The 22,337-nt window shown below is 37.2% G+C and overlaps 2 protein-coding genes across 14 annotated transcripts in view; one reads left to right on the top strand and one right to left on the bottom strand.

Moving 5' to 3' along the window:
- SMARCA1 (SWI/SNF related, matrix associated, actin dependent regulator of chromatin, subfamily a, member 1) overlaps window positions 1–22,337 on the bottom strand; it is an 89,542-nt gene that overhangs the window by 32,848 nt on the left and 34,357 nt on the right. For all 13 annotated transcript variants that reach the window (XM_036443450.2, XM_036443451.2, XM_036443445.2 and 10 more), the window contains 4 exons: window positions 21,416–21,568; window positions 15,666–15,798; window positions 14,880–15,028; window positions 8,102–8,221 (listed from right to left, as the gene is read on the bottom strand). In XM_036443450.2, the coding sequence (XP_036299343.1) occupies window positions 8,102–8,221; window positions 14,880–15,028; window positions 15,666–15,798; window positions 21,416–21,568 (555 nt within the window). The remainder of the gene's footprint in view (window positions 1–8,101; window positions 8,222–14,879; window positions 15,029–15,665; window positions 15,799–21,415; window positions 21,569–22,337) is intronic.
- LOC123652574 (ribonuclease H2 subunit B-like) lies at window positions 2,459–3,575 on the top strand (the record flags this gene model as incomplete). Its single annotated transcript, XM_045583443.1, is given in 4 exon segments — window positions 2,459–2,583; window positions 2,585–2,885; window positions 2,887–2,956; window positions 3,197–3,575. Coding segments are annotated over 4 exon segments (855 nt in total), but the record flags the coding sequence as incomplete, so codon positions are not given.

Genomic DNA, 22,337 nt, shown 5'->3' with positions numbered 1-22,337 from the left:
GGAAAAAGTCAGTGAAATCAGAATGACCTGAATGTGAAACCAGGTTCTTCCACTTTACCAGTTGTTTAACTTTGAAGAAATTATTTTTTCCACCTGTAACATGAAAATAATAATATCTACCTTAACGATTAAATGTGAATGTACATGTGAAAGCATTAGGTAAACTGCTTTCAGATCAATGTAAGTTATTATTTTTAATATATATTCCTTTATTGATTTCAGAGAGGAAGGGAGAAATAGAGATAGATAGAAACATTAATGATGAGAGAGAATCATTGATTGGCTGCCTCCTGCATGCCCACTATTGAGGATTGAACGCACAACCCAGGTATGTGCTTGGCCGGAATGGAACCTGGGACCCTCAGTCCACAGGCTGACGCTCTATCCACTGAGCCAATATGGCTAGAGCTGTTAGTTATCATAAAGCATTCAAAGTGGGGTAAACAGTAATTTGATAGTTTTACAAAACTTCACCCCAATATCAGCTAAAAAATACATTTTAAAAATAAGTAGACAAAACTGACAATACACGTTCTGGAATCTATAGGAATGGTTTCCTTATTCAGATATTTTTTTTCAGTTCATAGTGCCTAACCTAGTGCCTTTACACAAAAGAAGCCATTAATCTATAATTAATGGTCCCACTCCAATCTTATCTAAGAGCTGAGTTCCAATTTTGGTATCATATTTAAAGAGTGGATGATATACTCAGATTATGGGCTCGATTCCCAGTGTGGGTTCATGCAGGAGGTAGCTGATCAATGATTCTCATCATTGATGTTTCTATCTCTCTCTCCCTATCCCTTCTTCTCTAAATCAATAAAAATATATATTTTAAAATAAAAAGTGGATTATAAACTAAGATGACTAGGATGGTTAGAGATCTACAAACTCGGTGTCTAGAGAAATAAAGACTAAAGAGACATAATGGTGGCATCCATATAAGTAAAAGTCTATCAAACAGGAAAGAATACAGTTCTTCATTGATTCATAAGATTAAAAACAACCTGGGAAGTCACAGGAAAGTAGATTTCCACTCAATATAATTTAATGTCTTAAATACCTACTGTATTATTTGCAAGTCAGTGTCACAGGTACACAAATTAATAAAATAATCTCTTCTATTACAAAGCTTATAAATCAAACTAGAGGCCCAATGCATGAAATTCATGCAAGGGACTCAGTTCTCGCAGACACAGCAGCTTTCCTTGGCCCTTGCAGCCCAGGCTTTGTCCAGAAGACCATCCGGAAGGACATCCAGAAGGTCGTTTGGCTGTCTGGTCTAATTAGTATATTACGCTTTTATTATTATAGGAAAGAAATTTTCTGAGAACCAGAATATATAAAACAATGAAATTAACTATCCTGAGAAGAGTAGAATTCCCAACATGACCACATTCTCAAGCTGAATAACTATCATCTATCTATATCATAAAAGGCCTGTGGTCATGACGCCATAATGGTGGAATGACCAAACAATGGGTCACCAGGAAGTGCACAGAGGAGCAACTCTCACTGGCTGGGACTCACAGCTCACGCAGTGAGGAGGGGCTCATGTGGGACAGGTGGGGCTGGGGCAGCAGAGGTGGGTCCTGCGGCAAGATTTCAAGCACTGGGCCTCTAGTAGATACTATAATGAGCGTCCTTAATTACAAAAAAGATTAGAGTAACTAACCTTAAGGTCTCTTTTAACTCCAGACTTACTAGATACAGATAATATAATATGAATTTATATAAAATGAGAAATACCCTGAGCAGTGAAATGAGTTTTGTTTTTCTTCCCCTCAGATGGATTAATATGAATAATAGTAATATTTTATCAATAACCAATATTTTATTTGTCTCAATTGGGGTGAAAAATAAATCAATAATAATTTCCATTAACTTTCTAAAAGTAATGTATTTGGTCATTTAAACTATACTTTTTTGAAGGTCTAAGTACCCAAATTTGAAATAAGAATTAAAAACCAATTCCTGAACTTTTAAAAACAAAATAAATCATGCTGGGGCACCTACCGGGGCGGGGGCCGGGAGGGCGTGGCCACAGGGCTGGGGCGTCTCCACTGGGCGCCAAGTTTGAAAAGCTAAGATGGCTGCCGGCACCGGAAAGGAAACCGAACTCAACCAGCCTCTCCAGCCATTCCAGCCTAGTCCTGCCGCCCCAGGCCGTGCTCAGGAGCACCTCTTCCTGCTTCCAGAATATTTAAAAAATGCTTCCGCCCAGACCGGTTTGGCTCAGTGGATAGAGCGTTGGCTTGCAGACTGAAAGGTCCCGGGTTCGATTCCGATCAAGGGCATGTACATTGGTTGTGGGCACATCCCCAGTAGGGAGTGTGCAAGACGCAGCTGGTCGATGTTTCTCTCTCATCAATGTTTCTAATTCTCCCTCTCCCTTCCTCTCTGTAAAAAAATCAATAAAATATATTTTTTAAAAATCAATAAAGTATTTAAAAAAAAAAAAAAAAAAAAAGATGCTTCCAAGAAGATGAAAAGTGGGCTTATGTTTGTAAAATTGGTTAACCCATGTTCAGGGGAAGGAGCCCTTTACTTATTCAATATGTGTCTACAGCAGCTGTTTGAAATAAGTTTTCAAGGAAAAACACCATTCTTGGTTTATTAATCAATCAGTTCAAACAGGAGGTCTTCTCCATTTTGTCACACCCATGGACCCTCTATTTCTGCTCCTTCACTACCTTATAAAGGCTGATAAAGAGGGAAAGTCTCAGCCTCTAGATCAAGTTGTGGTGGATATGTTTCCGAATTGCATGTTGTTGCTGAAACTTCCTGAAATTGAGAAGTTACTTCGACACTTGACAGAGGAAAAAGAAATGGGCAAAAAGAAATATTACAAGTACAGCAAAGAGAAGACGTTAAAGTGGCTGGGGAAAAAAAAAGGTTAATCAGACTGTGGCAGCATTAAAAACCAACAGCATAAATATTGGTGCCCGGGTACAATCAACTGCATTTTTCTTTCTTTTTTTTTTAAATGTATTTTATTGATTTTGTACAGAGAGGAAGGGAGAGAGATAGAGAGTTAGAAACATCGATGAGAGAGAGTCATCGATCAGCTGCCTCTTGCACACCCCCTACTGGGGATATGCCCGCAACCAAGGTACATGCCCTTGACCGGAATCGAACCCGGGACCTTTCAGTCCCCAAGCCGACGCTCTATCCATTGAGCCAAACCGGTCTCGGCCAACTGCATTTTTCTCTGGTCACCAGATTTCCTGTGACAGGGAAGAGGACTATATTCGTTATGCCCATGGCCTGATATCTGATTACGTCACTAAAGAATTAAGTGATGACCTATCTAAATATTTAAAGCTTCCAGAATATTTAGCTTCGTTGCCAAAACCTCCATCAAAGAAGGTAAAGTTATCAGATGAGCCCATAGAAGCAAAAGAAGATTACACTAAGTTTAATACCAAATATATAAAGACTGAAAAGAAAAATAGCAAAATGACTGCAGCTCAAAAGGCATTGGCTAAAGTTGACAAGTCTGGAATGAAAAGTATTGATTCCTTTTTTGGTGCAAAAAATAAAAAGAAAAGTTGAAAAGATTTGAAACTGAAAATGAAATCCAGCAAAAATATTTTATCTTTTACATGTTCCACTTTTGTCCTTCCTCCATGTCACTGTATTTCCTGACCCTAAATCACCATATTTTGAAATAAAAAAGAGCAGTTTTTAAATTAAAAAAAAAATCATACTGGATTAATTTGTTTCAGACAGCATACATTTAATACAAACTTATTCAGGCTAATTTATTCAGTATCAATGTCAGTCATTATGACAATCTACCAGGTATAGTTGTAAAGTACTGCAAGTGGTTCAACAATCATATATGAAAATCTAACGCACTGTGTAACTCCCATGATTTACGTATAAACAACATTCTAGCAAGTTTTTGATTCCTGAACCTTTTTTAAGAACCCATCCAGGAAATATGAAAAGATAGAAATAAAATATAATTTCAACCCAAATACTCAGAAAAAAAATCTGATTTGTTAGACATTCAATTATAAAAATATATCATCATCATCATTAAAACTTCTCTTTATCTGTATATCATTAGTTTGCTAGAATTAGAAACACAGGAAAACCAGTTATATTAGAAACAGACAAGTACTTTACTAAGTCTAATTTACCTCTAAGAATGTAGATAAGAAACTCCAATGATATCTAGACTCTTCACTGTAATATTTTTCCACTTTGTAAAACACTCCTAATATCAGTAAGCCCATGGGAATAACTATAAAATTTATAAAATTAATATCACATAATGAGATCTAGAAAGCATATTAGAGAGGCAATTTCCAGCCTGTGCGTGTAGGCCTTCACCTCTATCTCATCACAATAAAATGTAAATAGTCAGAATTAAGGTTATAAATATAACTAGACAGATTTAAGTCAAGACACTAAAAACTAACTGAAATAATGAATACAACAAAGCATTGTAAGCATACTAGTTGCACTGCAAACTAAAATGACTCATCTCTCATTTTTTCTGTAAAGTCAATATCCAAGAATAAGGTTTTTTTTAATTTTTTTATTGATTAAAGTATTACATTTGTGTCATCCCTCCCATTGCCCCCACCCCACTCCCGTTCATGCCCTCACCCCCCTGGTGTCTATGTCCACTGGTTAGGTTTATATGCATGCATACAAGTCCTTTGGTTGACCTCTACCCCTTACCTCCACCCTCTCCTACCTTCCCTCTGAGGTTTGAGCATCTGATCGATGCATCTCTGTCTCTGGATCTGATTTTGTTCATCAGTTTATGTTGTTAAATATAATCCGCAAGAATAAGTTTTTTAGTAAAATTCACTTCTGAAGTTAAGAAATATAACAGCTATATAAAACCATTTGAGCAACAAAATGATAGAATTGTATTAAAACTCAAAAATGAAATAACTTCCCTGGCCAGTGTGGCTCCATACAGCATCAGCCTGAGCACTGAAAGATTGTGGGTTTGATTCCCAGTCAAGAGCATGCACCTGGGTTCAGGTTCAATCCCCAGACCCGGTTGTGGCACCTGTGGGAGGCAACCAATCAATGTGTCTCTCTCACATTATGTCTCTCTGTCTCTCTCACTTTCTCTCTCTCCCTTCACTTCTACTCTCTCTAAAAAAATGGGGGAAAAATCTTCACTCCTCTAGTGAGGATTAAAATTTTTTTAATCAATGGAAAACATATTCTTGGGTGAAAATTAACAAAAAATAAATAAATTTTAAAAATAAGAATCCATGTGCCTATGTTGATATAAATAAATAACTGAGTATATAAATAAATGGGAAGGGACAGTTTTTCCTTACAACAAAATCCCATTAATAAGTGTAGATTTATTAATGAAGAAAATTTTTAAAAAATTACCATTAGGCAAACACTACAATAATAACTGCTATAAGCAAACTCTACCAACAGATGCTAAAATCGGTGAGTAAAAGTTTGAGGAATATCTTCTCCCAAAATATTTATTAGTTACAAAGGGGGAACTGGTTATCCTGCAATGAAGAAACCCAGCAGACATCACTTCAACTAAGTGATAAAGGTTAACATCCCCAGTAGTAAGGTATAGCAGCATCACATGTTCCCTGGTATGATGTATTGAGAAGGACAAGGCATCCCTTCCATTGTATTCTTGCCAAAAACGCATAAGTTTCCATTAAAACACAAGAAAATGTTGGACAAACCCAAAATGAGAGACAAACTACAAAATCACTGACCAATACTCTTCTAAAGTGTCAAGGTCATAACAAAGAAAAACAGAACTATCAAGATTAGAAGAGACATAGCAAGAAAGTTGCAGGTTTAAGAATATGAGAAGACGAGCCACAGCTTGGGAGAAAATATTTGCAAAAGACATATCTGATAAAGGACTATTATCCAAAATATACAAAGAACTCTTAATACTCAACAATAAAAAAATAACCTGATTAAAAATGGGCAAAAGACCTGAATAGATACCTCCCCAGAGAAGATATACAGATGGCAAATAAGCAAATGAAAAGAAGCTCTATATCATATGTCATTAGGGAAATGCAAATTAAAATAAGATACCACTATATACATATTAGAATGGCAAAAATCCAGAATACTGACAATATAAAATGCTGGTACGGATATATGGCAACAAGAACCCTCATTCATTGCTCATGGGAATTCAAAATGGTACAGCCACTTTGGAAAACAAGTTGTCAGTTTCTCATCAAATTAAATATACACTTACTATACAATCCATCAACCATGCTCCTTAATATAAACCCATAGGAGTTGAAAATGTATGTCCACACAAATCTTTGCACCTGGCTGTTTACAGTAGCTTTTTTCACAACTGTCAAATATGAAAACAACCAGCATGTTTAGGTGAATGAATAAATAAACTTTTCCACATCCAGACACTGGAATATTATTCAACACTAAAATAAATGAGCTATCAAGCCATGAAAAGACATGGACAGAGCTTAAATGCTTATTTCTCAGTGTAAGAAGCCAATATAAAAAGGCTATATACTGTGTGATTCCAAATATAAGACAAAAAAATTCCAGAAAAGGCAAAAAAAAAAATATGGAGAAAGTACAAAGATCAGTTTTTGCAGGGATTGATGGGAGTGAGGAATTAATAGGCAGAACACAGAGAATTTTTAGGGCAATAAAACTATTCAGTATTATACTGTAATGGGGGATACAGGTCATTACACATTTATCTAAACCCATACAATGTACAAACCAAGAGTGAACCCTAATGTGAACGATGGTCCTTGAGTGATAATGATATGTCAGTGTAGGTTTGATAAGTATCAAACATACCATTATTGTGGGGGATGTTGATAATGAGGGAAGCTATGTTTGTGTCGGGGCAGGAGGAATATGGGAACTCTATTGTCTGCTCAATTTTGGTGTGAACCTAAAATGGTTCTTTAAAAAAACTCTCATTTTTATTCAATTGCAGTTTACATTCAATATTATTTTGTATTAGTTCCAGGTGTTTAGCATAGTGGTTAGACAATCATATACTTTACAAAGTGTTCCCCCTGATATTTCCAATATCCATGTGGCACCATACATAGTTATCACAATATTATTGACTATATTTCCTATGCTGTACTTCATATCCCCATGACCTAGAAGTGAAATAAATCAGTCAGAGAAAGACAAATACCATATGATTTCACTTATATGTGGAATCCAAAGAACAAAGTAAACTAACAAACAAAATAGAAACAAACTCACCAATACAGAGAACAGACTGATGGCTGGCTGCCAGAGCAGGGGGGAGGAATGAGTGAAAAAGTGAAGGGATTTATAAGTACAGATTGGTAGTTACAAAATGAAGCTCTTTTTCAAAATTGCAATGTGGGATCCTGGGCTGCATCCCCTGTTGATTTCCTGGATTTGATCATTGTACTATAATAATGTAAGTTGTTAAAATTAAGGAAATCTGAGTGAAGGATATATGTTCATTGTACACTATTTTTCGCAATAAAGTCTAAAAGTCATTTCAAAATAAAAAGTTTTAAAATTTACAGTCACAATTCAATTAAACAAAATAAATAAAACTCTCGTTTCTTGAAAAGATTCTTGCTATACATAAGGCATTATTTCATAAATGAGAACACCTTTAACAAAGTCCTTCTATCATTTAAGTATGTGTTAATATTATCACTAATATGTTTAGTACTAAGTGCTAAGTGCATGTTCTAATTACATTATGAATAGTAACTCATTGAACCTCAGAATCATTCTAGAATATTACTATAACCTCCATTTGACAGGTGAGAAAACTGGGTACCAAAAGTCATTTAGTGATAGAGTTGGGATTTTAGCTTCAGAATCCAGGAACTCAACGACACTCCCACAGTGTTTCTCAAAAACAAAAGTAGTAGTCATAACAGCAATAGCAGCAAAAATTATGATGACAATAATGTTAATAACAAACCAGTAAAATATATTAAAGGTGGCCCTTTCATGAGATCTTCTGACTTACAACAAATTTCACTGTACAACAGAGTATTGTATTACGTAAGTGCCAGCGAGTTTTATAATTGTTATGGGGAGAAATGATCATTTGAGAGTCTAAGGGTTGAGGATAAAAAGTTACCTTCTGTTTTTCTCTATAATCTTCTCCTTCAAACTTGTACAAACTTTGTTCAGTGTCCATTCTAAAATTTCTCAGAGAAGACTCTCCCATTTTCTGCAAGCGTTCATTCATCTCTGCGGTCTACATTTGAAAGCATTGAAATTAGAAAATCATCACTGGATTACTTATAAATATCTGAGTATACTCTAAGTTTTTAAAAAGTCAAGTTTTTACACAAAATACCCAGTCTGTTAACTTTTAAGGTAAAGATATAATGCTGCTGACTTCAAACTTGAATATAAATTTAACTTGCCCCAAGTATTTTAAATACTTAAATGGTTCTTCCAAAGTATTCTTCAATTAGGCTTTCTTTAAAATATTTTATCATTGAAGATATAACCATATTATATTTTCTATTGCAAAATTTTAATGGTACAGTAGCTAGTATTAAAATACAGGAAAACTTGGATTAAACAATTGGCATACTAACATAAGATTGCTAAAAATTCAAAGATAATATCTGATACATGAAAAGATGCTCAACATTACTAATCAGGAAAATGCAAATTAAAACTACAATGAGTATCACCTCACACCTGTCAGGATGGCTATCATCAATAAATTATCAAGCAACAAGTAATAGATAGGATGTGGATAAAAGGGAACCCTTGTGCATTGTTGGTGGAAATGTCAACTGGTATAGTCAACTACAGAAAATAGTATGGAGGTTCCTCAAAAAAATTTAAAAGTAACACTACCATATTATCCAGCAATTACATTTCTGGGTATTTATTTGAAGCAAAGACAGTAACTTGAAAAGATATCTGCATCCCTCATGTTCAATGCAGCATTATTTACATTTTACAGTACTCAAGACATGGAAATGACATGTGTCCATTGATATATGAATGGATATAAAATATATGGTGTATATGTATACAATGGAATATTACTCAGACATAAAAAAGAAGGAAATCCTGCCATATGCAACACTTGGATGCACTTTGAGGGCATTATGCTAAGTGAATAGTTAGACATAGAATGATAAATACCATGTGATATGTGGAATAAAAAAAATTAAAAAAAAAACACCTCATCAATACAGAGAACAGACTGATAGTTGCCAGAGGCAGAGTGTGGAGTCAGTTATAAAATAAGTAAGTTCTGGATATATAGTGTGAATAAACAAAAATATGGTCTGAAAAGTAAGTTCTATCAACTTACAGAAAGACAGCAAATAGTGAACATGGAAAAATACTCATGGGGATGGAATCAGCTAAATCCAGACTGTGAGCAACTCAAAAGGAAATAACCCAGTTTCTACACCAAATAAATTACAAGGAAACTAATACATAAAAAAGGGAGAACTACAGATTTTTAAAAATACAGATGACATATCAACTAATGGCAATGTGTCGACATTATGTGTATTTGAATTTAAAGAAACTTTTTTAAAAGTATAGCTACTTATGAAACATCAGCAGATAAGTGGATTAAAAAACTATGGTACATCTACACAAAGTATAGTTACTGCGGTAAAGAAGAAGTACTTCTTACCATTTGCAACAACATGGATGGAATTGGAGAGTATTATGCTAAGTGAAATTAGCCAGGCAGAGAAAGATAAATATCACATGATCTCACTCATTTGTGGAATATAATGAACAATATAAACGGATGAACAAAAATAGATCCAGAGACAGAGAAACATCAATCAAATCGTCAAACCTCAGGAAAGGTGGGGATCGATGGGAGTAAGGGGGAGAGACCAACAGAGGGACTGTGTGCATGCATATGAGCCTAATCAATGGACACAGACAAGGGAGTAGGGCATACGTGGTATAGGGGCGTAATGGGGGAATAGGGACATATATGTAAAAAATAAAAATTAATAAATTAATAAAATATTATAAGAAAAATATATATATATAATGTAATCTATACAAGTGGTAACCATAATCTTAAGAGAAATTGTTTCATCTGACAATGATTTCTAAATGAAACTCTCTGTAGCCTGAAAATTATCATGGAAGAAAATAAAGAGGTTTCCTTCAAAAGTCATAAGGATTGTAATTTAAAGTCAATACATTTGGCCTCTTGAACTAAAGTAAATAACTTGTGTGTTTGCCTCCCTGACAAAGTTTATATAAAGTTACAAAAATAAATTGACAGCCAGTTTGAAATTGAAGTGCCAGGGTCCAGAGCAAAGAATATCCTTACATGATATTATTCTACAATGTCATAATTTTTGATATCTCACAACAGCATATTATTACCCCCCCCCCAAAAAAAAAAAAACTTAAAAACTAATTCTCTGAATGTTTGGCAGCAATTTAAAAAAGGACATGAAAGGATTTAGTCTCTTTCAGAAGGAATTAAATCACTGGGAAGGCACTGGAGAATTCTATATTGTCCCCTCTTGCCCTTTTGGCCAATAGAGACCCTCCTTTTACAATCCAATTGCCCACAGCTGTTGCCTCAACTTTCTGTTAAAGCTGAGGTTGAAACCTCATGGTGTCTGGTACCATGGATCTGTCTCTCGCCCAATGATGTGAGCTGGGCCCTCCCTGGAGAAGAAATGTGATCAGTGCTGGGGCCCACCAACAGGCAAGGGGATCCCAAGACAGGCGCTGGGTGAGGAGGCCATGGGGGCATAGGCTACCAAGGAGACAGAACTGAACCTCATATCACCCTGCTTGTCCCTGGAGGATGGCTGGTTAGCCAGAGATGGGTAAGATTCCTCAGGGAAGGAACAACCTAAGACAGGCACAGTCGAAGAGGGGCCATCAGGAGAGAACATGGAGATCAACAGAGGTAGGGCACAGACCCTCACCCCCTCCCAACCTTTCAGGGACCTGAACCCTCACTCCTTTGGAGGGAAGTCTCCTGCTCCCATGGTTGCTTCACTTCCCATGACCAGCACAGACTGAGACCCAGGTAACAGAGACTTGGCCCAGCTCAGATGGAGACCCAGGTAACAGATGGAAACTTGGCCAACAGCAACTGCCCTATATCTAAATCCAGCATAGCACCAGGAATGCTCAGGGCCTATTCAAGAATGCAAATAATCCTTTCCACTAGTATTTACAGGTTAAACTAAGATTGTTGTTAGAGAATTAAATTTGACAGTAAAATAGTAATCAAGTTTTCAGATTAATTTAAATTGTTTAATAGAAATAAGTGAACATCCAAGAAAATTTAAGTGTACTGGACAAAAAGCTGTTCCTAAAGTATTAACTAAAATTTCTATTGGTAGTGCATCTCATGGTAAAATTGCTTAACATGAAATGAACCTAAAGCAGTCTTATTTTTGTACCAAAAATTTAAATTTAAAGTTATCAAGACTGCATTACAAAATTTACAAAAGCATCCATTAAAAAAAAAGAGGGATAGTAGGGTAATATCATGTAAGGAAAAATATCCTGTAAGTAAATTGCATCTAGAAAATTTTTACTGTAGAAAATTAATTTTCATTTGTAATGCTAACAGCAAGACACCCATGAAAATCACACATGGTGTCAAAACAAGCCAAAGAAAAATTGTTTGGGCAAAAATAAAAAGGATCCCAAGTCAATTTTATAGAAAAGATTCCTTTATTAACTTTTGGTCAAGAATATATTTGTATATTTTCAGAAAACTACTCCAAGACCCTGGGGATTCCTGCAACAGAGAGGAGTTGTCAGGTCTGCTCTGACCATGAAGACAAGAGGAGAAACAGCTCAGAGATGGAAGATGCTAATGATGCCTTGCCATGCTAGCAGTCAGCAGCTGTGCATCGCTGCAGGTTGCCCAGGACCAAACCAGAGAGGGTCGGACCTGCATTGCCACCATCTGTCCATCATCCAGATATCATTGCTGGCATGTACATAACGTGTTTCCCCGAAAATAAGACATCCTCCGAAAATAAGACCTTTTTACAGGTTTCCTTCTGAGTGAAATATAAGGCATCCCCCCAAAATATGCCCCCCCCAGACTAAACATGAGAGATTTGGTGCACTGATTCTGAAAGAAATGGAGTCACAAGAAATTCACCAGGAAATTCAGGAATTGGATTGTTATGATGATGTTCCAGAAGATGATGACATGATTGTCATTGAACAAATGAGTAAATTCTTGATACTGTAGGATTCACAGTTTGTCTGGTTTGTGTTGACAACTACCGTACTACCGTACCGTATACAGGTAATAAATTTCCTTTATTTTCATTTAACAATAAATGTGTACCGTATTCTTCTTCATAGAAAAATAAGACATCCCCTGAAAATAAGACCTAGTGCATCTTTGGGAGCAAAAATTAATATAAGACACTGTCTTACTTTTGGGGAAACAGGGTAGAAAGAACTATTTGACATTGAAACTGGGTCTCAGAACTGTTGGACACTGAAATTGGGACCCAAACGTTTTTTGTTATTATATGTTTATTTCTAGTCTGCAGTTGCAAGATTTTTCAAAGAAAAGAAATGGGGGGAAAAGTAGTTATAGAGATAAAGAACCAATGAACAGACTGTCAAACTATATCGGGAAGGCAAGGGAGGTTGGGGGGGGGGGCTGTAAGAGATCAACCGAAGGACTTATATGCATGCATATAAACATAACCAATGATACAAGACACGGGGGGGAAAGGGGGAGGTGAAGGCATATGTGGATGGATAGGGGAGACTGGGGGGAGATTAAGGGGGGGGAGGAGAAATATGTACTACTATTTGTAATCCTTCAAACACTAAAAAAATTTTAAGAAGAAACAATTAGAAAGTTTAATACTAACTGGATATTTGATATTATTAGTGATTTATTGGAGTTTTCAAGTAGTGTAATTCTACAATATAATTGTTATGTTTTTAGAAAGAGTTCTTAAATTTTATTTTTTAACTTTTTATTTTTTATATATTTAATTTATTGGGGTAACATTCTATATAATAAAAGCCTAGGTGGTGTCATGTGACATTGTCACAAGATGGCTGCAACAAGATGGCCACCCTCACATTGTCACAAGATGGCCACCACAAGATGTCCACCACAAGATGGCTGGCAGGGGAGGGCAGTTGGGGGTGACCAGGCATGCAGGGGTGGGAAGTTGGGGACCATAAGGCTGGCAAGGGAGAGCAGTTGGGGGTGATCAGGACAGTAGGGGATGGCAGTTTGGGGTGACTGGGCTGGCAAAAGGCAGTTGAGAGCAATCTGGCCAGCAGGAGAGTGGTTAGAGGGCAATCAGGCTGGCAGGCGAACAGTTAGGAACCTGCAGTCCCAGATTGTGAGAGGTATGTCTGACTGCCAGGATTGGGCCTAAACCAGCAATCAGACATCCCCCAAGGGGTCCCAGATTGGAGAGGGTGCAGGCCTGGCTGAGGGATACTCCCCTCCCCGTGCATGGATTTTGTGCACTGGGCCTCTAGTTGATTAATAAATTATATAGATACTAGAGGCCTGGTGCATGAAAATTCATGCACTGGAGGGGTGTCCCTTAGCCTGGCCTGCCTCCTCTCACAATCCAGGAGTCCTCAGGGGTAGGAGGCGACCCGGTGATCAGGGGAAGGTGATGTCCCATCACACCTCTCCTGCTGCTACTGCTGGTAGCACAAGCCTTGGCTGGCCATGGTTACCTGAGCCTCGGGTGGCCCTGAGCAGCTGGGCAGCCACCATTCAAGGTTTACCTACCTCAGGCCAGCCCTGGGAAGCTGGGGGGCTAAGGAGACTGGGGAACTCGAGGCAGGAGTGCAGCTGTGGAAGCTGCCATCTTTGAGGGTGTGGCAGTCAATTAGCATATTCCCTTCTTATTGGCTGTGGGCACCGCCATCTTTGTGATGGCCTGAGAGTAAATTAGCATATTCCCTCTTTATTAGATAGGATCAGGTGTACAATTTTATAATACCTCATCTGTATATTGTATTGTGTGTTTACCACCACAAGTCAAGTCTTCCTCCATCATCATTTATTCTCCCTATGCCCTCTTTTACCTCTCCCACCCCCTCCCCATTCCCTCTGGTAATCACCATACTGTTGTCTGTGTCTATGAGATGGTTTTTTTCTTTGCTTAATCCCTTTGGCTTTTTCATCCAGACCCCCTACCCTCCTCCCCTCTGGCAGCTATCAGTCTGTTCTCTGTACTTAGTCTGTTTCTATTTTATTTTTTAGTTTATTTTGTTCATTAGATTCTACATATAAATGAAATCATAGTACTGGCTTCTTTCACTTATCATAAAGCTATAGAACATTAATACAATGGAATACTACTCAGTCATAAAAAAAATTAAGGAAATTTTACCATTTTCAAAAGCATGATGGTTCTGTCTACTTTTGCTTGTATTTAAAATTATCCAAAATAATTTCTGGCAAAAAGCAAATTCAACACAAAACCACAATATTCTGCAACAGCTTATTATATATACCTTAACAAATAATGCTTTAATATTTCATGAAATGTTCACAAAAGATTTTCACTTAACAAAATTTACCAGCAGGTAATTTTTAATCCAGTGCAAAAAATTCAGTCCTGATATATGTGATTAAACATAAAATTTATTTTGTTTTTATACAACTATATTTTCAACAATCATGTAGTAAAATGTCACTCAATGTTAAACTCTGGTTCATAGTCTTTTTTTTCTCATAGTCTTTCTTAAACTAAAGATACCTAAACTACCCCAACATATAAAATCTACAAATTCTTAGAGAGGACATGAGTCTTTTGAAGCATGAGGTTTAAAAGATGTATTTGAAAAAACACAAGTACAGAGAGCATGTTGACATATGTTGATTTCAAAACAATCCATTGTGAAAACAAAATGCCATTTTAACTAACCTTCTTTTCCCCTCTTTCCAAAAGAGTTGTAATGTCTTCATCTGTCAGCTCACTTTCCTTAGAAGCAAAAACATGAGTGGCTCCATGACGTATCATTTGCAACATTTCCTCTTTGGCCAGCTTGTTAGACTGTTGGTCAATGAGTCTTCCTAATAGCAAAAATAAAAGTTTTATATATATATATATATATATATATATATATATATATATATATATATATATATATATTCTACTATATTCCAGAGAAAGCATGGCATAACAGTTCTAATAAAGCTTTATAAGAACAAAAATTCGTGAGCTTTATTTATTTTTAATTAACAGCCCTACAAGTCTTTCTTCTATCATATCTTCTATTTCGACATGAATTTCCTTCTATAAAATTCAGCTAAAACTCAGAAGGACAAAACATTTTTTCAAGTACAAAATTCACTTTTTAGATCAATTTTTCTGTTCAGAAAGATACCCTCGAATACCTGTTTTAAAAACATCTTAACTCAACATTTTGTCTGACACTTGGCTATAAGCTTTATGTTTAACTAGCTTATAGTGAATGCAAGGCTTTAGTTTAAGATTTAAATTAGCGGGGGGCAATGGTAAGATAGGTACACAGATAATAAGTTAATTTAAAAAAAGATTTAAATTAGCATTTTGTTTTAAAAACTGACATTTTTCGATCACTAAGCTTGCAAATTTTGGTCAACTTTCACTAAAAGTAATCTCTTTTGAAGAAAGTTGCATGTATTTTTGAGAGAAAAAAAACACCTAAGTTTATACATAAGTTTATACCTTGTTGTATAACAATTGAGTCAAGTCTCAGTTTTATCTCAGCTCTTTCTACAATCCTTTCTTCAACAGTGTTGTCAGTGATGAGGCGGAACACACGTACTGGCTTCTTCTGACCAATACGATGTGCTCGGTCCTAATAGAAAAAAAGTCTATTATAAGATTTTGGTATTCTGTATAAAAGGTAATATAGCCACCATCTACTATAAAAATCTGAAACCAAAATTAGTTCCTAACCTCTTTATACCTACAAATTTTGAAAAAAGCATAATAACTATCGATATAAAAGGTAAAGCCTTACCATATGACCTACCAAGTCCACTTCTGGATGTTTATCAAAGAAAACGAAAATACTAATTCAAAAAGAAATATGGACCCCTATATTCTTTGAAGCATTATTTACAATAGCCAAGATATGAAAGCAACCTAGGTGCCCATCAATCAATTACAATAGATGAGTGAATAAAGATGTGGCATATAGTTTTTTTAATGAAATATTACCCAGCCATAAAAAATGAACTCTTGCCACTTGCAACAACACAGATGGATCTAAAGGGCATTTTTCTAAGTGAAATGAGTTAGACAGAGAAATATATTTATATATTTCACTGATATGTGAAATCTAAAAAACAAAACATAAATGGATTCATAGATACAGAGAACAAACTAAGTGACAGAGGCGGGATGAGCAATAAGATGAAGGGGATTCCCCAACACAAACTTTCAGTTATAAAATAAATCACGAGGATATAATGTATAGCATAAGTAATACTAGGGACTTGGTGCACAAAATTCGTGCACTAGAAGGGAGGGTCCCTCAGCCCAGCCTACCCCCTCTCACATACTGGAAGCCCCCTTTGTGGGAGGTAACCAGGCTGATCTGGGAACGGCACCAGCCCCATCACCCCGCTGCTGCAGCTACTGCCAGTCACCATAGCTGCCAAGGTGTTTTCATCAACATGGACTCCAGTCTCTTCACCATTAAAAAATGACAACTTTCTTTAGGCATTTTCAAGATGTGTCTTTCATAGGATATGACATCTTTTTTTTTTTTTTTTCACCCTCACCTGAGGATACGTTTCCATTGATTTTTAGAGAATGTGAAAGAGAAAAGGAAAGACAGAGAGAAACATCAAAGTGAGAGGCACACTTTGGTTGCCTCCTGCATGAGCCCTGACCTGGACCTCAGCCAGGGAAGAGCCTGCAACCTAGGTACATGATTGATCAGAATCGAACACAGACACTGCGGTCGGCAAGCCTAGGCAATATCCACTGAGCCAAACTGGCTAGGACATGATATGACATTTCTTAGCCCTCCAGCAGCAGACCCTCGTTTTTTCTCCAGGAGTGTGGTGGAAAAGCCCTAGATCACCTTTTTTGATTCTTATATCAAAGTTACTAAGAATATTACCAGTGGCATACAGGGAACTTAGCCAATGAGTGCTCAGAAAAGGTGTTTCCTCTGTAGTTCACACCTATTGCCTCTAATCTCCCGCTCCACCCCTGCCAAAGCCTAAAGCTTCTGGGCCTGGGCAGAGGCCCCCAGCTTCCTGATTGCCGGCTCTGCCACTCCTCAGGCCCCTCCAATCGCTGGCTCTGCCTTCCAGCTCCCTCAGATGCTCCGCCCCTGGCCAGGCCCCAAGCCTCTGGCAGAGGTTTGGGGCCTGGGCAGGGGCCCCCAGCTCCCTCTAATCGCCAGCTCCATCTCTGCCCAGGAGCCCCCTGGCTCAGGCCCTTCCCAGGTTGCTCAGGACCCACACAGGGCCTACCTCGAGTGACCTGGGTGCTGAGAAAGTTCCCAGGACCCAGGCTGCTGGGCGCCTACATATGCAAATTAACCTCCAACTTTGTTGGGTTAATTTGTATACTCACTCTGATTGGCTGTGGGCACAGCAGAGGTACGATCAATTTACATGTTTGTATATTATTAGGTATGATAGTCATCATTACAGCTTTGTGGACTTATCATGCTGGTCACTTCATAGGGTATACAAATGTTGAATCACTTTATTGTATACCTGAAACTTACATAATACTACATGCCAACTATATAAAATTAAAAAAAGAGAGAGAAACCAAGATGGCGGCATAGGGTAGACACCCGAATGCAGCCTACCACAACAAATTTGAATTTAGAACTGAAAAACAGGGGAGGCATTGCCCTGAAGCACCAGACGGCTACCTGAGAGGAGGCTCTGCCATCTGGGAAGGAGAGAGAAGGCACGCTGAACCTCAGGAACTGTGAAGGTACAGAGAACTGTGTGCGCGAAAAGGCGCTGGCTTAATCCCGGTGCGGAGAGGAAGGGCCGGACCGAGATTGCTGCTGACTTACTCCCTGCACGCAGAGAGGGCGGGCCGGGCTGAGTTCGCTACTGGCTTACTCCTGGCGCGGAGAGGGCGAACAGCTAACGCGGCTGGCTTTCTTGTCCAAGAGGAAAACAGAATCACCCTATTGCTCTGATAAACGGCCCCAGACAGGGAGAGGCCAGACTGTCAGGCAGCAGGCAGAGATCTCTTGGAGGTGTGTGAAGCCAGAGGCCATTACTGCGGGACTTGGGGAGGAGCCGAAGGGAAAACAAAGTTTGTCTACACCAACCCGAGACTCCGCCCTACCTGTGGCTGAGCACAGAAGCTCTCCCAGAGGCTGGCTTTCTCTAAGGCAAGTCTCTAAGGACTTGCAGGAATCCAAAGCTTGTCTGCGCCTTTACCAAAGAGGTGCGCGCGCCTGCAACCAATCTTCCAAAACTCTCCAGGAACAGGACTTTTCTAAGGCGAGACTGACAGGGAACCAAAGATTGTCTGCGCCACCCCGAGACCCCGCCCTATTCAAGCAGAGTACGGAAACCCTCCTAGCTGAGACACTGCTGATCCTCACAGCCAATTGGCTTGGAGATCAACGCTTCCCAGTGATACCAACAATAAGCAAGGCTTAACAACAAGACTGCACTCACAGCCCACAAAGGGCTACACCAAGACTGTCCACCACAGGTAACTGGGAAGGCTGTGCTACTGGGCTCTACCAGAACACCTAGCACATAAAGCTATTCCATCAAATCAGGGAAACAACTAAAATGCAGACAAGAAGAAGGACACAAAGGAAGGAGATGGAGGAAAAGAAAAGATTGGACATTGAGTTCAAAACTACAGTTATAAGGTTATTCAACAATATCCTAAAAAAGGCCGATAAAATAAATGAGACCTATGAGGATATGAAAAGGGAGCAACTAGAAATAATAAGGGATCAACTAGAAATGAAGAAAACATTGTCTGAAATAAAAAATATTATACAAAGTCCTAAAAACAGACTGGAAGATCACAAGAATCAAGACAAAGATTTAGAACACAAAGAGCCAGAGGACACTCCTCTGCAGAAGGGAGAAGATAAGACAATCCAGAAAGTTGAAGATAGTGTAAGAAACCTCTGGGACAATTTCAAGTGAACCAACATCAGAATTATGGGGATTCCAGAAGAGAGAGAGCAAGATACCGAAAGAGTACTAGAAGAAATAGTGACAGAAAACTTCCCCAACCTGGGGAAAGAAATAGACTTACAAGTCCAGGAAGCCCTCAGAACCCCAAACAAAAGGAATCCAAGGAGGACCACACCAAGACACATCATAATTAAAATTCCAAGAGCAAAAGACAAAGAGAGAATATTAAAAGCAGCAAAAGAAAAGCAGGTAGTTACCTATAAAGGAGCACCCATACGATTGTCAGCTGATTTCTCAACAGAAACCATGCAGGCCAGACGGGAATGGCAAGAAATATTCAAGGTGATGAATAACAAGAACCTACAGCCAAAAATAATCTACCCAGCAAAGCTATCACTCAGAATCAAAGGACAGATAAAGAGCTTCACAAATAAAAAAAAGCTAAAAGAGTTCACCACCACCAAACCAGAATTATATGAATTGCTGAAGGAGGTTATTTAGGAAGAGGAAGAAGATAAAGATAAAAATTATGATCAACAAATACGTAGCTATCAACAAGTGAATCTAAAAACCAAGGGAATTAAAAAATCTGATGAACAATATTAACTGGTGAATATAATAGAATCAGAGGTATGGAAGGGGAGTGGACTGACGATTCTCAGGGAAAAGGGGAGTGGGGGTGCGGGAAGAGACTGAACAAAAACTGTGCACCTATGGATGAGGACAATGGGGGATGGGGAAAGGACAGAGGGTGGGGTGGGAACCTGGTGAAGGGGAGCAATTGGGGGGGGGGGGGGGAAGAGGATCACATTTGTAATAATCTGAACAATAAAGATTTATTTAAAATAAATAAATAAATTAAATTAAAAAAAAAAAAACTAGGGGTAGCTGAACGCTTCTTGACTAAGTTACTAAATAATTTTTAACCCACTAAATCCAAACACCTTCCACACGAGCAAGGACTTTTGTAAGTACGGAACAAAGTAGTTAACAAGTGTTGCTATGGTAGCAAAAGTCAGCTTTATCTCATCATCGAAAGAGTTCCTTCTGGTTTCTAAGGCAACTCAGGAATCTGTAGTAGAGTCATAAAAATTAATCGGATACTAATATCCTTACTGTATATTGGTCTAGAATTGGTCATATGGTTTATAGTTGGTAAAGCTGACAAGTGGCAAGTTCTGATAATATTAAAACATTCAGGGGTAGTGGTTTTTAAAACACAGAAGCTGCTAGAGCAAATAGGTGAAGGCAGGATAGTAGTTAAGAAAGAAAAAAAAATCAAAGAAAAAAAGTTCAAAACAGCTCTTGTACTATAATAAATATAAAAATACCAGAGCCCAATTACACCTTCAGTACTGAAAGAGAATGCAACATCCCTACACATATTTTAAATTTCAAACTCAAATCAGTAGATTGTGAAACAGCTATACTCTAACAATTTTATGGAAATAAAGGTCTTAATAAGTTTTCCATTTCAGTAACACTGTAACTTACTTGGCTTACTCCTATTTAGTTATATCAAACAGGTAGTTTGGTACCATGCTAAAATAACAATTATGCCAAAGTATATTGATTTCAAATGTCCCAATGGTCAATATTTTCAATTCTCTATCATAAAAAAATTAAAGACTTCTAAGCTTTGCCTCACTGGCATATGACTTCCAAAGATAGTCAGTTATTCCATAACTTATTGGGATTTTGAATGAATAACTCTTTTGAATCTTTTTACTTCTGAAATTATATTTCTATATCTATATATTGACAGAAGTTGTAGCTCTAGTTCAATAAATGATACCATGAAAGAGAAATAGCTCCCTGAAAAAAAAATTTAAGGTAGAATAGTTTCTGATACTGTCCTTAGCAAATGTTTTCTTGGAATATTTTCTTTTGTTACCTTTTTACCTCCTCACCACAAATGTTTTATTGTAAAAGTTAAAATTGCACTTCTCCCAACTTCAGTACTAAGGATTTTAATATATTTAATTAGTAAGCAGAATAATATTAAGAGACTTTTAACCCTCTTCATTAAAACATGCATGTGTTCTGTTCAAGACATTTCTTTTTCATGATAAAAAGCCAAAATCGACACATAAATGCTATAGATGGATTTGGGTATGTTTGCTTTCATTTCCTTTGTTTGTTTTTGCAGTTTGCACAATTGAAATATTGTTTATTTTTCAGGAGAATATATTTTAGCATCTACAAAAATTCCCCAAGATTGTTTTACCCTTTAATCATAAATTGTCTTGGTGCTACAATATATAAATAACAATAGTATTCTGAGCGAAGAAAAAATTTCTGATATCATTAAAGATTACTAACCATAGCTTGTAGATCAACCTGTGGATTCCAGTCTGAATCATACAGTATAACCACATCAGCACTGGCCAAGTTAATTCCGAGACCTCCAGCCCTGGTACTCAGCATAAAGATGAATTTGCTGCTATTAGGAGCATTAAATGCCTCTATTGCTTCCTTTTTTTAAAATTGACACAGGAGAGGCAAGAAAAAGAGAGAAAAATCAGATTATATTACCTTAAACTAATTTTAACATGCAGACTCAAAACCCTACTTCATAATGTTCTCCCACCTTCTAAAATATAAACATTTAGCTATCTATATACTGTACTGTGTGAGTTGCTGTAGGAAGTATATTGCATAAAATTACTAATCTTTATGAGAGTACATCAATAGAGTCAAACTTAGAACACTCATATATACAAATTTAACTAAGCATAAATCATTTGAATTATTTTAAAACAATAATAGTGAAAATGTTTTAACTAAGTGAGAGCTGATATATATCTAGGGACAAAATGTCAGGTATGTCAAATTCATTCCCATTAGTCTATGATGAATTAATAAGGAAGGTATAGTTTAGGAGATCAGCCAAGAAAGAAAAAGTTTTAGAAATGGGAATGAGAGCAACAGATATAGGGGAAGGTAAGTAGATTTATTTTGATATGGTGAAAAGGGGCAAACCAATAAGTAATGAGGAAAATCAGGAAGGTAATCAAGGGATATTTAGTAAAGAGCTTTAAAAATTAATGGAATATTAATATCCTTACTATATAAAGATCTCATACAAATTAATTAGAAAATAAATACCAAGACCCCAAAAGAAAAAATGAGCCAACAAAACCACAGACAATACACAGAAAAACAATCACAAGTGGCTAATAAACACAAGAATAATGTTCAATCCACTAGTAATCAAATAAATACAAATTAAAACATAATACCA

This window comes from Pipistrellus kuhlii, unplaced genomic scaffold (genome assembly GCF_014108245.1).
Source record: "Pipistrellus kuhlii isolate mPipKuh1 unplaced genomic scaffold, mPipKuh1.p scaffold_m20_p_19, whole genome shotgun sequence".
Lineage (NCBI taxonomy): Eukaryota > Metazoa > Chordata > Mammalia > Chiroptera > Vespertilionidae > Pipistrellus > Pipistrellus kuhlii.
The sequence above is the reverse complement of the archived record's forward strand: the minus strand, read 5'-3'. Positions and strand labels throughout refer to the sequence as shown.